The sequence below is a fragment of the Oenanthe melanoleuca genome, chromosome 23 (assembly GCF_029582105.1).
Source record: "Oenanthe melanoleuca isolate GR-GAL-2019-014 chromosome 23, OMel1.0, whole genome shotgun sequence".
Lineage (NCBI taxonomy): Eukaryota > Metazoa > Chordata > Aves > Passeriformes > Muscicapidae > Oenanthe > Oenanthe melanoleuca.
In genome coordinates, this window is record NC_079356.1 from 5,554,499 (window position 1) to 5,569,657 (window position 15,159).

Consider the following 15,159-nt stretch of genomic DNA (forward strand, 5'->3'; position numbering starts at 1 on the left):
CAGGCTGAGGCTTTGGCTGGCTGCTGGTTCAGTGCAGATCTTAGAGGAAATTTAGAGATGCCAGAGTTCAGTGAGACTTTTGGTTCAGAATTTTTTGTGCAGGGGAGCCAGGGCCCAGCACACTTGAGCAGGGGGTTCTCAGGCTGCAGCACCTGCAGAGTTTTATAACAGCATGTTTGGAAAGGGGGATGTGAGAGAATCCTGTGTGACTCCTTAAATTAAATATTCATCCTCCCTTTAACAGGTGTTCAAGAACAAAGCTCTGGAACTTGGAGAGAAACTTCTGCCAGCCTTCAACACCCCCACTGGAATCCCACGTGGAGTCATCAACCTGGGCAGGCAAGGCTGAGGGCTCAGCAGCATTTCCTTTAGCTCTGGGATGTTGGGAGGGAGCAGCAGCAGCTCCTCTAGAGCAGATTCCTCCAGGGCATTTGCTTTGCCAGCTCAGACCTTGGCACACTGCAGGTGACTCAAAACCCAGCTGGGCTTTATTAATTTGGGGCTGTCCAAGCTTCCTTCCTCTGCCTCCTGACAGGAGGATTTTCCCCACTCTCATTTTCTTTGAAAGGTGATTTTGTAGTCTACTTATAGCAGAGTGGATTTTTGCAGTGTGCCCAGCTAGATTCATGTGAATTTATCCAGGAAAAATGGATTCTAAAAATGGGAGAAGCTGAGCAAGGGTGTGGATGAGACTGGCTGGCAGTTTTGGGGCTGGAAAAGGAAGGAGAATACAGCACCCAGCCCCCAGCCAGGCTCTGTCCTTCCCTAGAGCCCCAGAATTCAGGCTGGTGATGTTCTCATGGCCAGGGCAGCAGCTGAGTTCAGTAAATCCCTGCAGAAGGTCCCTGGCTCTCCTGGCAGACAGTTCCCTGCCAGCCAGGCAGGGATTTGGATCTGCTGGTTCTGATGCCTCCAAACAAATCCAGCAGGTGGGAGCTGCAGGAAATGTGGGTTAACCAACAAAATGTGAGTTAACAGAGCCTTTCATCCTCACCTCTTGCCAAACCCTCAAAGTCATTTTCCAGCCCTTAGCCCAAATCTCCTCCTTGGTTCTACAAAGCCAAATACTTCCAAATATTTGGCTCATGCTACTGTTGCTCAGGTATCAGTGTCACCCCTCAGTTGTCTGATGTGTGCTCCTGATCCTGGGGAAATTGGAGCCAGCAGCAGCTCTGTAATTGTCCTTTTTTACAGCACACACATCCTGCTTCCTCCGTGCCTGATAAAGGCTCTGCATGGGCTAACCTTTCACAGAAATGCCAAACCCTCCCCTGCCCTTTGTGAAGACAATTGAAGCAGCCTCTGTCTGCCCAGACATTCCCAAAATGTTTTGCCGATGACCTTGAGTGAGAGCAGAGAAAATCGACAGAACAGCCAGCCCATGCCCAGAGCCCCCAGCGCTGCCTGGAGCTCTGGCATTGTTTTTGGAGCTGCTGGGAGGGCTGGAGTGTGAATTGCTTTGGGAGCTGCTGCAGGAGTACGAGGAGCAGCCCAAGGCAGGAACCCCCGGGGAAGGGCAGGTGGGGCTGTGAGACCCCAGTGACCCAAAGTCAGAGCCAGAGCACAGCCCAGCACAGTTCTGCAAGGAGGAGTTCTCTCTGCAGCTCTGCTTTTGCAGGATCTGCTCATTCCAGAGAGAGCTCCCCATCCCAGAGGGGCAGAGCCCTGCAGGTGTGTGGCTTGGGGACATTCAGAAATTTAAACCCAAACACCCCCTGGCACTGAGTCAGTTCTGCAGTTCATGTTTGAGGCCCCAAGCACACCCACCCCCAGCTCTTCCACTGCCAGCTGCCTTTATCTCTTCTGGCACCTTTTTCCTCTGGGGTCCCCTCTCTGCTGAGGGGTTTCCTGTGGCCTCCTGCTCCCCCCAGCTCTGTGTCCTGTCTCACACAGCCTTGTTTCCATCCTGCTGCTCTGGGATCTCTGCCTGGCCCTGCTCTCCTTCACTTCTCCCAAACCCTCTGTACTCCAGATCCTCCCCCAGCATCTCTCCTGGCCTCTCTCCTGACTTGCTTTTGCTGCTTTGGGTCCCCCGAGGGAAGGCTGTGATTCCACACTTCAGACCCATTTGTCAGGGAGATAAAGGAGGTTCTGGGCAGGTTCTTTTCCCTTGGAGGCCAAAGTCCTTTGAGCAGCAGCTTCCTCTGAGCTGATCCACAGCAGAGCAGCTGTGCAGGGCTGAGGAAATGTTTTCCTGCCTCTAACCCTGTTTCCTCCAGACCATTTTTGCTGTGTTTGACCCAGCAGCACATCCCAAGCTGTGGTTTTTGGGTTAGGGGGATGCACTCCCAGGGCAGGGACTGAGCCATTCCAGCACTGTGAATATATTGCTTATTTCAATATATCTGAATATATATCTATATACCTCTATATATATATATATATATATATATATTTAAAATGGCTCTCTGGAGGTGACAAACAGCTCAGGACCTGCTGTGCTGCTTTTCTCTCCATCACAGAGAGGGAAACGTTTTTGGTTTTTTTTTTTTGTTTGTTTGTTTTTTTGTTTTGTTTTTTTTTTGGTTTTTTTTTTTTTTTTTGTGCTCAGGAGGATCATTAGTTTTACCTCCCGTGAACAACAAACCCTTCTGGTCTCCCAGCCCAGCTTCCCGGCGCCACCTAGTGTCACCCCGCCCTTCCCTGGCCTGGGCTGGCACCTCCTCCCGGGTTCAGCCAGGAGGGGGAAACGAGCCAGGACACCTCGGGGGGGCTGCTGTGGCACCGAGTCCTTCAGCCCCAGATCCTGCAGCACACTGCAGGGTTCCAGAGAGGCCAGAGCTGTGGGTGCTTTATCCCAAAAGGGTCTTTTATCCCAAAATCTCTGTATAGGGCATGCTGGCAGTGCTCCTCCAAAGCTGTTTCTCAGCTGAGCTGTTTGGGAAGGGTTCCTCTCCCACAAATATATGCAGTTTGTGCAGTCTGTGTTTTAACCCAAATCTAAAGAATATCTGGAAAATCACATTCCATCCCACTGGAACTGCTGCTGGAAATCTGTGTGTGTGTCCCAAACCTGTGTGTGTATCCCAAATCTGTGTGTCCCAAATTTGTGTGTGTGTCCCAAATCTGTGTGTCCCAAATTTGTGTATGTCCCAAATTTGTGTGTCTGTCCTAAACCTGTGTGTGTGTCCCAAACCTGTGTGTGTGTCCCAAATCTGTGTGTCCCAAATTTGTGTATGTCCCAAATTTGTGTGTCTGTCCTAAACCTGTGTGTGTGTCCCAAACCTGTGTGTGTGTCCCAAATCTGTGTGTGTGTCCTAAACCTCTGTGTGTGTGTCCCCCAAATCTGTGTGTGTGTGTCCCAAACCTGTGTGTGTGTCCCCCAAATCTGTGTGTGTGTCCCAAACCTGTGTGTGTATCCCCCAAATCTGTGTGTGTGTGTCCCAAACCTGTGTCCCCCAAATCTGTGTGTGTGTCCCAAACCTGTGTGTGTGTGTGTCCCAGATCTCTGTGTGTGTGTGTCCCCCAAATCTGTGTGTGTGTCCCAAATCTGTGTATCCCCCAAATCTCTGTGTGTCCCCCAAATCTGTGTGTCCCTCAGATCTCTGTGTGTGTGTGTCCCCCAAATCTCTGTGTGTGTGTGTCCCAAACCTGTGTGTGTGTGTCCCAAACCTGTGTGTGTGTGTCCCAAACCTGTGTGTGTGCCCTCCCCAGGCTCTGGCTGCTTTTCCTGCACTCAGGGCTCCCTTTCCTCTCCTTGCAGTGGCATGAGCTGGAGCTGGGGCTGGGCATCTGCTGGCAGCAGCATCCTGGCAGAATTTGGGACCCTGCACCTGGAATTCCTGCACCTCTCTGAGCTCTCTGGCAACCCAGTGTTTGCAGAAAAGGCAAGTTCCCCCAGCCTGGGCTTGGGGTTGGTGTGTGGATTTTAGCCAGAGAAGGGAATCAAAAGTGAAGCCCAGGGTGGATGCAGATCCCTCAAGAAGCTGCTTTGGGGGACACAGATTGCTCCAAACTGCCCCCTGTGAGCCCAAGGGAAATGGGGGCTTGTCCTGAGTGCCACAGTGGGGTAAAAACAGGATTAAAAAAAACCACTCAAAATTATGTTTATGCAGGATGTGTCCAGTGCAGGTCTGTGAGTTGTGAAACAAGGAGGGGATTTAAAGGAGAGACAGGAGAAAAAGGAGGAGGGAGAAGCTGGGAGAGCAAAGGATGGAAGTGCAGTGAGCAAAGAAATGTCACAGGAGGGAAAAGCAGAGGGTGAAGGGACCCCAGAAAACTGTGGGAAGATAGGTGATGTGAAATAAAGAGACAAGGCTGAGGGATAATGGGATAATAAATTGTTCCCAGGGAGAGGAGAGCTGTGGAGAGAAAACGTGTGAGGGAATGAAGGGAATGAAGGAGGGCAGAGATGAGGAAAGACTGGAGATGCACTGCTAAAAACCAGAATTGTATCTTCATTTTGGGTTCAGACTGTGGCATTTAGAGCCAGGGTCAAACCTCTGTCCTCAGCCTAAGAGATTTTCCTCTTCTCCTCCTAAGGCCATGAAGGGAAAAGGGCAAAACCTTTCTGATGGACTTTGCTGGGCTGATGTGTGCACAGAAAATGGATCAGATTCCCTCAGAGAGGGAATGTGGGATGAGGGAATCACTGCAGAGGAGCAGATCAGACTCCCAGCTTGGAGTGGTTTTAGCAGGAATTAAAATCCATCTGTGTCTTTTATTCAAACCTGTCATTAATATGCCAAGCTCCTAAACCCCAGTAAATATTATGGAACCTGACAGCTTCCTTGGAAGCAGAGGCTTAAGGCTGTAGCCAGCTTTTGGTGTGCAAATTGTCTGATTTTGTAAAAGGTTTGGGGTGAATGAGCTGCTCTGTAGGTTATAATGGAATATTTATGCTGCATGGAATTGAGCTGGGTCCCTTAAGGGATGGGATTTAATGGGGGTGGAACCAAGGGAGGCTTTAGAGAGTTAAGTGCTGGCTGTTCTGGGGCATTAAAGGAACTGTCTGGTGTTGAAATTAAAGGCCCCAATTCATCACATTAAGTGACCACATGGTGAATTTAAGTGTTGTGTGAGTCACTCATCCCTGCCCCTCCTTTCCCTTTGGATCATGGAAAAAATCCCCCCTGGCATTACTCACATCTCCCATTTCCACCCAGATCTCCAAGCACAGAATCAGATTTGGGTTTGGAAGGGACCTCAGAGCTCATCCCATCCCACCCCCTCCATGGCAGGGACACCTCCCACTGCCCCAAACCCCAGTGTCCAGCCTGGCCTTGGGCACTGCCAGGGATCCAGGGGATCTGGGCACCTGTGCCAGGCCTGCCCACCCTCCCAGGCAGGAATTTCCTCCCAATATCCCATCTAAACCTGACCTCCCTCACCCTGAGCCCATTCCCCCTCATCCTGTCACTCCAGGAAAAGTCTCTCTCCACTTTCCTGTGGAAATACCTTTGGGTATTGGAAGGACAAGATCTGCCAGGATTGCTTCTGGGCCATGGCAGTGAGCTGAGCTGGGGCTCTGCAGGGTTTCCAGACCTGTTTGTGAAATCCCACAGGGCTGGATAAAGATCAGGCTGAGCCCAAAAACGTCCCTGGGAGGGATCCTGGTGTGCCAGGCTGCTGGGCTGGAGCAGGCAGGGACCAGGAGGGGATGGGGGCTGAGATGCAGCCCAGCAGCAGAGCAGTAATCCAGCCTTGTCTGTGCTCTGTAATCCCAGCCTTGTCTATGCTCTGTAATCCAGCCTGATCTGTCTGTAATCCAGCTTTATCTCCTGTTAGTCCCAGCCTTGTCTCTCTAAACCCAACCTTGTCTCTCTGTGTAATCCCATCCCTGTATCTGTCAGTCCCAGCCCTGTCCCTGTTAATCCCATTTTTGTCTCTGTAATTCCATCCCTGTCCCTGTCAATCCCAGCCCTGTCCCTGTCAGTCCCAGCCCTGTCCCAGTTAATCCCAGCCCTGTCCCTGTCAGTCCCAGCCCTGTCCCAGTTAATCCCAGCCCTGTCCCAGTTAATCCCAGCCCTGTCCCTGTTAATCCCAGCCCTGTCCCAGTTAATCCCAGCCCTGTCCCAGTTAATCCCAGCCCTGTCTCTGTCAATCCCAGCCCCTGTCCCTGTTAATTCCAGCCCTGTCTCTGTTAGTCTCAGCCCTGTCCCTGTCAATCCCAGCCCTGTCCCAGTTAATCCCAGCCCTGTCCCAGTTAATCCCAGCCCTGTCCCTGTCAATCCCAGCCCTGTCCCAGTTAATCCCAGCCCTGTCCCAGTTAATCCCAGCCCTGTCCCAGTTAATCCCAGCCCTGTCCCTGTCAATCCCAGCCCTGTCCCTGTCAGTCCCAGCCCTGTCCCAGTTAATCCCAGCCCTGTCCCTGTCAATCCCAGCCCTGTCCCTGTCAGTCCCAGCCCTGTCCCAGTTAATCCCAGCCCTGTCCCTGTCAGTCCCAGCCCTGTCCCTGTTAATCCCAGCCCTGTCCCAGTTAATCCCAGCCCTGTCCCTGTTAATTCCAGCCCTGTCCCTGTCAATCCCAGCCCTGTCCCAGTTAGTCCCAGCCCTGTCTCTGTTAGTCCCAGCCCTGTCCCTGTTAATTCCAGCCCTGTCCCTGTCAATCCCAGCCCTGTCCCTGTCAGTCCCAGCCCTGTCCCTGTTAGTCCCAGCCCTGTCTCTGTTAATCCCAGCCCTGTCCCTGTCAGTCCCAGCCCTGTCCCTGTCAGTCCCAGCCCTGTCCCTGTTAATCCCAGCCCTGTCCCTGTTAATCCCAGCCCTGTCTCTCTCCCCAGGTGAGGACCATCCGCAGGGTGCTCAGCAGAGTGGAGAAGCCCCAGGGGCTGTACCCCAACTTCCTGAGCCCGGTGACGGGGAGCTGGGTGCAGCGTAGGTATCACTGCCCTCCCCTCCCCTGGGAGTGCAAAGCTGCAGAGCACAGCAGAGCAGCCAGGCTCTGCAGGGTGCAGGGCAGGAGCTGTGCACTCACCTGTGTCCAGCTGAGTGTCCCAGCTCAGACAGGCTCAGGGCTTTCCCAGGCTCCATCCCCAGGGGTGGGAGCCAGCACAGAGCCCCTGGAGCTGCAGGGCAGCACTCTGAGATCCCAGCACTCTGAGGAGGGGCTGGAGGAGCCGTGGATCCCCTGGGATGCAGGGATGGATTCTGCTGTTGCTGTTACCATGGCACCTCTGCAGGGAGCAGTTGGGAAGGAAGGATGAGATCAGAACATTCTCTCCTGTTGGGAGCCCAGCACTGGAGATGTGGAACTGGGGAGATGCAATGGGAGCAGTGATCAGGGCAGGGGAGTTGTGAGAGCAGCCAGGGCAAGGTGCCACCCAGGGAAGAGGCTGTACCCTCTCTGCAGGAGCAGTTTGCCCTGTGCTAGGAGCAGGAGCTGCCCTGATCTCTGACCTCCACCTGCTGCTCTCTTATTGATCTGCTTGTTTTGGCTGCTGCATTGGATGTTGTCAAAGAGAAATCTCTTTCTGCAGAGCCTGGTTTGAAGCTGCCTGTGGGTGACATTTATTATCTGGGCAGGCTGCTCTGAGTCCTTGCATTACCTGCTGGCCCCAGGCTTTGCTGCACTTTTTGCTGGGCTGGATCACTCCAGACCTTCCCCACTGCTGCTTTCCTGGCTCTGGTGGCAGCAGCAGGGACAGAGCTCTGGCTGGGAGCAATCCCTGACCTTCACCTGCAGGGATGGTCCCACAGAGTGTGTGGGATGGTCACAGTGTCCTGTTCAACCTGAGCTGCCCTTGGTGCTCATCTCTTCTGCCACAGATTCAATTCTATTTTCTGTCTGCAGATTTCACTGCCTTGAACTTGCTGCTGTAAAGAGGGGCCTGTTGGTGCTTTTCATTAAGAGCAGCCTCTAATTGCTTTTTGTTGGGACAGGCAGGTTCCTGCCAAAAACCTGGACATTCCCTGACTGCAGACACTCACAGGCTGTTTGTGGCAGGATGTGACCTTGGGGATCTGACTCCATATTCCAGGGAGGGAGAAGAGGGATCAGCCCCTTCTGCATCTCCAGTGCTGCTGAGGACAAATACGAGGAGCAGAGCAGGAGGCAGCTGCAGGGCCAGGCTCTCATTTCCTCTCCTGCCATTAAAGCTCTTTGCAGGAAGCTGTTTTCCTTGGAATTGCTGTGATTTTCTTAAAAGGTGTATCTTTGACCTGGCTAAATGAGCAGCTCTTGTAAATGAAGCTGCAGCTCAGTGAGTGCATTTCCTCTGGGAAATGAGAGCCAGGCCCTGCTGAAGGCAGGGATTGATTTATGCAGAATGCCTGCGAGGCAAACCCTGCCAGGCTGCTGCCAGATGGAAAACAATTGTGTGCCAGGGTGAGCTTTGGTGAGTTTCTGAATGACACACTGAGGATCACAGAGCTGCTCTTTAAAGCAGGCTGTGTTTGCAAATCCTCTGCCCCCTCTCCTCGCAGGGAAGGCGGCTGTTTAATCTCATTGTTTTGCCAGGGATTATTCCCTGCCTCATTGGTTACAGTGTGTCAGGGATGTTTGCTCTCCAGGGCAGGAAAATGATGCGTGGCTCTTGGTTTCTGCTGCTGGGAGGATTCAGCATTTGGAATAAGCCTGGGGACTTTATCTGTGTGCAGGGAGAGGGGAAACAAAAACCTGAGCAGCTCTGAGCACCTGCTGTGTGTGCTTAGCTGGGAAAGGAGGGTGGGCACTGGTAATTAACAGGGATGGCTCAGTCCAGGAGGGGAATTTGTCTTGTTCTCCTAAAATGGGAGGGCTTGACTGCCTTGAAGAGTGAGAAGCTGCTGTTCCCCCTGGGTACAGTTGGAAGCTGTAAGTGCATCCAGCAGCTCCCCCCAGGCACAGCCCTGCAGCTGTCAGACCCATTTCACACTGCACCTCCTCCTGCAGGGCCAGAGCAGGGCTGCCCTGAGCAGACAGCCCCAGAAATGGCATTTCTGCAGAGGAAAAGATGCACTGCACATCCCTGGGCCTGACTTTATCATTTTAATGTGCCAGCCTTCCCCAGGACTACAAATGGCATCACCCAGGAGTGCCTCCAGAGCCCCTTGCTGGCAGCTCTGTGGCATCCAGCAGCTCTCCTTCCTTTCCTGAGGCAGGGACACAGCTCCCAGGGGCTCCATCCAGATGAAATCTATCAATACCCACCACTGCTTTTGCTTTATGAGGGTGGATTTATGATGATGGCTCCATAAACAGGAAGCATCTTCATGTTGCAGAATAAATAACTTGTAAAATGAGGGCTCTGAATGGTTCTGCTAAGGGATACTAATGCTCTGCAAAATGACAGAACATTTTTCTCCTGATTGCACTTTCCACCTTTGTGAAAAGCAATGCTGCAAGCTCTCCCCAGGAAGCTGGGAAGAGGAAGGAGAGAACAAGGGCATTAAATAGGAGGTGATTGTTTCCCCTTTGTGAAGCTGCTGCTCATTGTACATCATGAACCTGAAGCTCTTTTCTGCCTTCCCCACCACAGACCACGTCTCCATCGGGGGGCTTGGGGACAGCTTTTATGAATATCTCATCAAATCCTGGCTGATGTCAGACAAGAAGGACTCTGAAGCTAAGAAGATGTATGATGTTGCCTTGGAGGTGAGGAGCCAGGAGCTGCTCTCTGCTTTCTAGGGGGGAAAATAAGTTCATAAGAAGCTTTCAGACCTTCAGAATAAGTTTTTGGGTTTCACTCCTGTCACTGAGAACCACTCAGTGAGTTTAATTTACTGTCCACTCTCTTGAAATCCTGATTTTCATCCCTTCAGGCAATAGAAAAGCATTTGGTGAAAAAATCTGCAGGAGGTTTGACCTACATCGCAGAGTGGAGGGGTGGCATCCTGGACCACAAGATGGGCCACTTGGCCTGCTTCTCTGGGGGCATGATAGCCCTGGGGGCCCAGCAGGAGCCAGAGGAGAGGAGGCAGAGGCAGATGGGGCTGGCAGCAGAGATCACCAGCACCTGCCACGAGTCCTACGCACGCTCAGGTACCTGGGGGGACCCACAGCCCCCGGGGGCATTGCCTGGCAGGGGCTCTGTGCCTCAGCAGCATCTGCAGCCCTGCTGTGGCTTCCCTGGCATGGCTGGAGGGGACAGAAATGTGCTTTGTGCAGCTGGCAGCTCCTGGGGCAGGGCTGGGAATGGGGCTGGGGCTGAATCCTGGTGCTGCCTCCCAGTCCAGGCTGTCCTTCACATCCCTGTGCAGGCAGGAGGGAGGTGAGCAGGGGTTAATTGCAGAGTGTCCCTTTGTGGAGCAGAGCAGCTGAGAAGCACAGCAGGGCAGTGCTGGACACCTGCAGGAAAGGTACTGAGGAGTTACTGAGCCTCTGCAACTGTCTGAGTCTTCTTTCCCAAGCTCAGGACAGTTTATTCCACCACCCAGGACTGTGGAGAGCAGTGAGTGCAGATGAGGGAGGGATTGGGCTGGTTGCCTGCCTGCAGGAGCTGCTCTGGACACCTCTCCTTTCCTTGTAGGCATCTGGGGCAGCTCTCCAGGACCTTATCAGGCACAGCTCTGTCCTCACCTCACCAGGGATTGTTCCACACCTTCCCCACAGCCAGCCCAGTTTGGTGCCCAGCATGTTTGCCCAGTAAACTCCAAGGCAGGGACATCTAAGGACAGTAAACTCCAAGGCAGGGACACCTCCCACTGTCCCAGGCTGCTCCAAACCCCAATGTCCAGCCTGGCCTGGGACATTCAGGGATCCAGGGACAGCCACAGCTGGTCTGGGCACCCTGCTGAACAGATTTTTCCCAGCAGGGAGAGGGTTGGTGTTGGAAGCAGGGATCTGAGTGCTGGAGAGGGCTTGCCAGAGCCTGGGATTCCTCACCAAAGACCAGCAGACCCTGGTGCTGTGTCTGTAAATCCAGTGCAGCTGGGTGGTTGCCCACGGCCCTTCTCTCCCAAGGCTCTGCAGAACAGAGGTTTCAGCAGGGCCTGGCAGGCTGGGCAGCAGAGCTGGCTGTGCAGTGACAGCTGTGTCCTTGTCCCCAGAGAGCGGGCTGGGCCCCGAGGCGTTCCGCTTCGAGGCGGGCAGCGAGGCCACGGCCACGCGCCTCAGCGAGCGCTACTACATCCTGCGGCCCGAGGTGGTGGAGAGCTACATGTACCTCTGGAGGCTCACCCACCAGCCCAAGTACCGGCTCTGGGGCTGGCAGGTGGTGCAGGTAAGGCTGCAGAGCCCTGGCTCCCTCCTGCTGCGGTGGGCGGGAGGAGAGGACAGGATTTCAGTTCTGAGATCGGTCAGAAATGCTCAAGGCTGGGTTGTGTGGGCTCTGAGGAGCTGGTTTAGTGCAAGGTGATCCTGTCCATGGCAGGGGGGGGGAACTGGGTGATTTGTAAGGTTCCTTTCAACCCAAATTCTTCTCAATCCCCTGAGCAATGGGGCAGGATCCCAAACCCCTGAGCAGTGGGGCAGGATCCCAAACCCCTGAGCAGTGGAGCAGGATCCCAAACCCCTCAGCAGTGGGGCAGGACCCCAAACTCCTGAGCAATGGGGCAGGATCCCAAACCCCTCAGCAGTGGGGCAGGACCCCAATCCCCTGAGCAGTGGGGCAGAATACACAAAGTGCCTGAGTGCAGGGTGTAATCCCCAGTGGGGATGTTTCCTGATTGCCAGGGTGTGGAGGAGCCCTGAGCTCCTCGGGGAGGGACAGGAGAGCTGAGCTCTGTGCAGTGCCTGGGAGTGCAGGGTGGTCTCACCCCACCCTGCTGAGCCGCTGTTGCTCCCCAGGCCCTGGAGAAGCACTGCAGGGTGGAGTCTGGCTTCTCTGGCATCCGGGACGTTTACACCACCACGCCCACCCACGACAACATGCAGCAGAGCTTCTTCCTGGCAGAGACCCTCAAGTAAGTCTGGCTCACAGGGGCCTCCAGAGCAGCACAACTCCTGCTTAATTCAGCTAATCAGGGAGAAGTCTTCTCCAGGGGAGGGGTCCCTGCCCAGGGCAGGGGGCTGGAACAAGAGGAGCTTTTGGGATCTTTCCAAGCGACTCCATTCTGGGGGGGACACTGGGCAAGGCTGCAAAGCTTTGGGAGTTTCAAACTCCAACTTCGGGAATTTCAAACTCAAACTTTGGGAGTTTCAAACTCAAGGTTTGGGAAGCTTTGAGATTTTCCAGACTCAAACTTTGGGAAGCCTTGGGAGTTTCAAACTCAACCTTTGGGAAGCTTTGGGAATTTCAAACTCAAACTTTGGGAAGCTTTGAGATTTTCCAGACTCAAACTTTGGGAAGCTTTGGGAATTTCAAACTCAAACTTCGGGAAGGTTTGGGAGTTTCCTGCTGCAGAGCCTCTGCTGCCATTGGCTCCTGCAGGTTCCTGCTCAGCTGCTGGGTGTGGAGGGCTCTGCTGTGCTCCAGAGCTGGGATAAGTGGGCAGGGTGGGGATTTCCAGCTGTCACAAGTCCAGAGGCAGCAGCCCCAGCACATCCTGCTGCCTGCAGTCCCTGCTGAGCTGCTCTAACCCCTGTGTCTCTCCTGTGGCTGCAGGTACCTCTATCTTCTGTTCTGTGAAGATGATGTGCTGTCCCTGGAGGACTGGGTGTTCAACACTGAGGCTCATCCCCTGCCCATCAACCACACAGACTTGAGAGCAGCAGTGCAGCCCTGAGGCCCTGCCCAGCTCCTGCTCCCCAGCCTGGGCAGACCCTGCTCTTCCTTTCCATTGAAGGAATTCCTGTTGTTCCTGAAATGCTGTTTGGGGCACTGGTCCAATTCCAGGCAGGATTTTCTTGGGAAGATGGACCATGACTAAGCACCTTCTTTTCCTCTGTGAGGAGCTCTATTAGGCTGATGATGAGATGTTTATTCTGGGCCATACTCAATGTTCATAGACATTCCTTTATACAGAGAATTTATATGAAATCCACTGATTTTGCTTTATAGTGGCCAAAGGACTGGAAGTTTGCCATAAAATAGACTTTACACACACACACACATTCTCCTTTCCTTCCTCTGTTTCATTTTCTGCCTTTTATCTGCTCTTGGGTTTATCACCTTTCCAGTGAACAGTTCTCAGTGTTGTGGTGCTTTGGGGGCTCTCCAGGAGGGACAGGGGAAGGAGGAGGGGGAGTTGTCCTTGGTGTGGGAGAGCAGCTGGAATTCTTGGGGCTGGCTGAGGAGCTCAGGAGTGAAGAGAGGCCAGGAAAGGTGATGTTTAGTGGGGAAATAAAAGGATCAGACCCTCCACAGGCAGGAGCAGCATTAGGTTGGAATTTGCAGATTCCAGGCCCTGCCTGAGCCATTCTGGTGTCAAATCTGTAACTTAACCAAAACTTGGCTGCAAAATCCTTGCTCCTGATGTATTTTTATGAACTTTTTTTCTGTGCTCTTAAAACACTTTTACCACCCATCACATCTCATTTAACTTTCCTTTATCATTTTTTTGGTGTGTTTTTCTACTTTTATTTGGATCTAAATGTTACGAGTCACTTGTAATAATTTTACTGCTGTAATAGTAAGATCTGTGAAACAGAATAAAAATCTTGTAAAATAAAAAGCTTGTTGGGGTTGATCCTGTAAAAGACCAGTGTCTCCATGCTAGGAATGAGACAGTAGTGGTGGATTTAAAGAGTTTTGTGCAGTAGGAGTTGATTTCTAGGGGAATCCAGGCAGTGTTTGACAGCAATTTCCAGCTCTCCTCAGCTGCTGGGTCTGGGATCAGCATTCCCTGTGATCACTGCAGAGCTCTGTGGCCCTGGGGGATGGAACATTTTTGTTCATTCTTGTGACATCCTCGTGACAATTGGTTCATTCAGCAACTTGGGGAAAATAAAGTCACTTTGAGCAAGTTGTGAAAACAGAAAATATTGTTTCTAAATTCCTGCCTTTGTAATTCCCTGAGAGAAATAAAATTGTCAGATGGGGACTTAGCATTATCCCAGGGATAAAGCTGCTGCCTGCTAAGCCTGGCCTAGAGGAGTGGTTATTGGTAAATAAACATCTTGGGAGTGAGCTGTGTTATCCAGGAGATTTGGGCATGGGGAAGCTCTTGTAGCTCAAAGGATTTTGATAATGGATTAAAGGAATTTCTTCAATAAGAATGGCCTGCTCTGGGAATACACAGAACACTTTGCCTGGCAGAATTTAAACCCCCAAAATAAACAGTGTGGGGCTGGTTTCCTCCAGGTGTGACACAGTTTATGGGAATTCTGTTGTTTTTTGGTCTTTTTTCTCCTGCTTGGAATCACCAGGCAATGCCACCAGCCTGGGTTATTGCCCATTTCCCTGGAACATTCCACTTCTACTTCAGAAGCTGTGATTACCATCTTAATTTTCACTATCAGAGCCTGTGGCCCTCCTTTTTATCAGAAGGAATTTCCTGTAAATGAAGTTCTGATAACAGAAAGTTTAATCAGTGGTGAAGAGAAAACTTCCCTATCACAGTACAACCATGGGCTGCTGTTGCCTGGCCTGCACAGAGATCAGACAAAACCATCCAGAAAACAAATGCACCTTTTTGTAACCCACAGTTCATTGTTACAGCATGATTCAATTCCCCTGGAAGGCTTTCAGCAGAATTGGTTATTGGATTCAGAAGCCTGGCAGCCAGAGTATTTTTCCATGTAGGTTTTGATGTGATCCCTTTATCTGATTGTTTCGGGGGTGATGCACGAGCCCAGAGCCAGCTGGGAGCTCCTCCTGAGCACATTTGGCTTCGTGCAGATCTGGGTCCTGCAGGGATCTCCTGGAGTCGGGAACTCTCCACAAAACTCCTCTGGAAAGGATTCCCTTCAGGGTTGCATCCTGCTGGGAAGGGAAGGCCAAGGAGAGTTGGGAATGCAGGAATTGGTCCTGCTCTGCAGCTGAAGGCTTTGCTTTGAAATGCCTCAAACTCCTATTTCCTTTGCTTTTTCTGGGATGAACTCTGATTTCCATGGCTGTGGAGCTTTATCACCTCTGGTTTTCTTGTCTCCTTCAAGACCTGGATGCTCCTTGAGTTTTTCACCCCTGCTCATTTTCCTGATTTTCAGCCCAACTTCCTCCCTTCTGACCAAGGGGAAATCTGGGATAGTTTTTCCTGCTGGGTGAAAATCTTCCCTGTTATTATTTTTAGGATTCCCTTTGATCCAGGTGTGCCTGGGCCCCCCAGCAGATGTGTGGATATTTAACATTCTTCCTGAGTGCTGTAATCCCAGGACCCAGCAGTGGACAGCCAGGAGCTGCTGGGTTTGATCTCTTTTGAGGAGCAGCAGCCAGCCTGAATTATTTCACCTTTTGTCTTTCTTCCCCATCAAATAACTCCCGT

General features: G+C 52.3%; 1 protein-coding gene across 2 annotated transcripts in view; it reads left to right on the top strand.

Moving 5' to 3' along the window:
- Positions 1–13,410, top strand: part of MAN1C1 (mannosidase alpha class 1C member 1) — a 53,157-nt gene extending 39,747 nt beyond the window's left edge. Inside the window, exons 5-12 of one of the 2 annotated variants that reach the window (XM_056508933.1) lie at positions 245–339; positions 3,704–3,827; positions 6,720–6,813; positions 9,396–9,511; positions 9,679–9,898; positions 10,906–11,078; positions 11,645–11,760; positions 12,402–13,410. In XM_056508933.1, coding sequence (XP_056364908.1) covers positions 245–339; positions 3,704–3,827; positions 6,720–6,813; positions 9,396–9,511; positions 9,679–9,898; positions 10,906–11,078; positions 11,645–11,760; positions 12,402–12,522 — 1,059 coding nt within the window. In that variant the 3' untranslated portion in view covers positions 12,523–13,410. Of the gene's footprint in view, positions 1–244; positions 340–3,703; positions 3,828–6,719; positions 6,814–9,395; positions 9,512–9,678; positions 9,899–10,668; positions 10,781–10,905; positions 11,079–11,644; positions 11,761–12,401 lie in introns of those variants that run through there. The other variant, XM_056508935.1, reaches the window with a different exon arrangement.
- Positions 13,411–15,159: the final 1,749 nt, after the last annotated feature.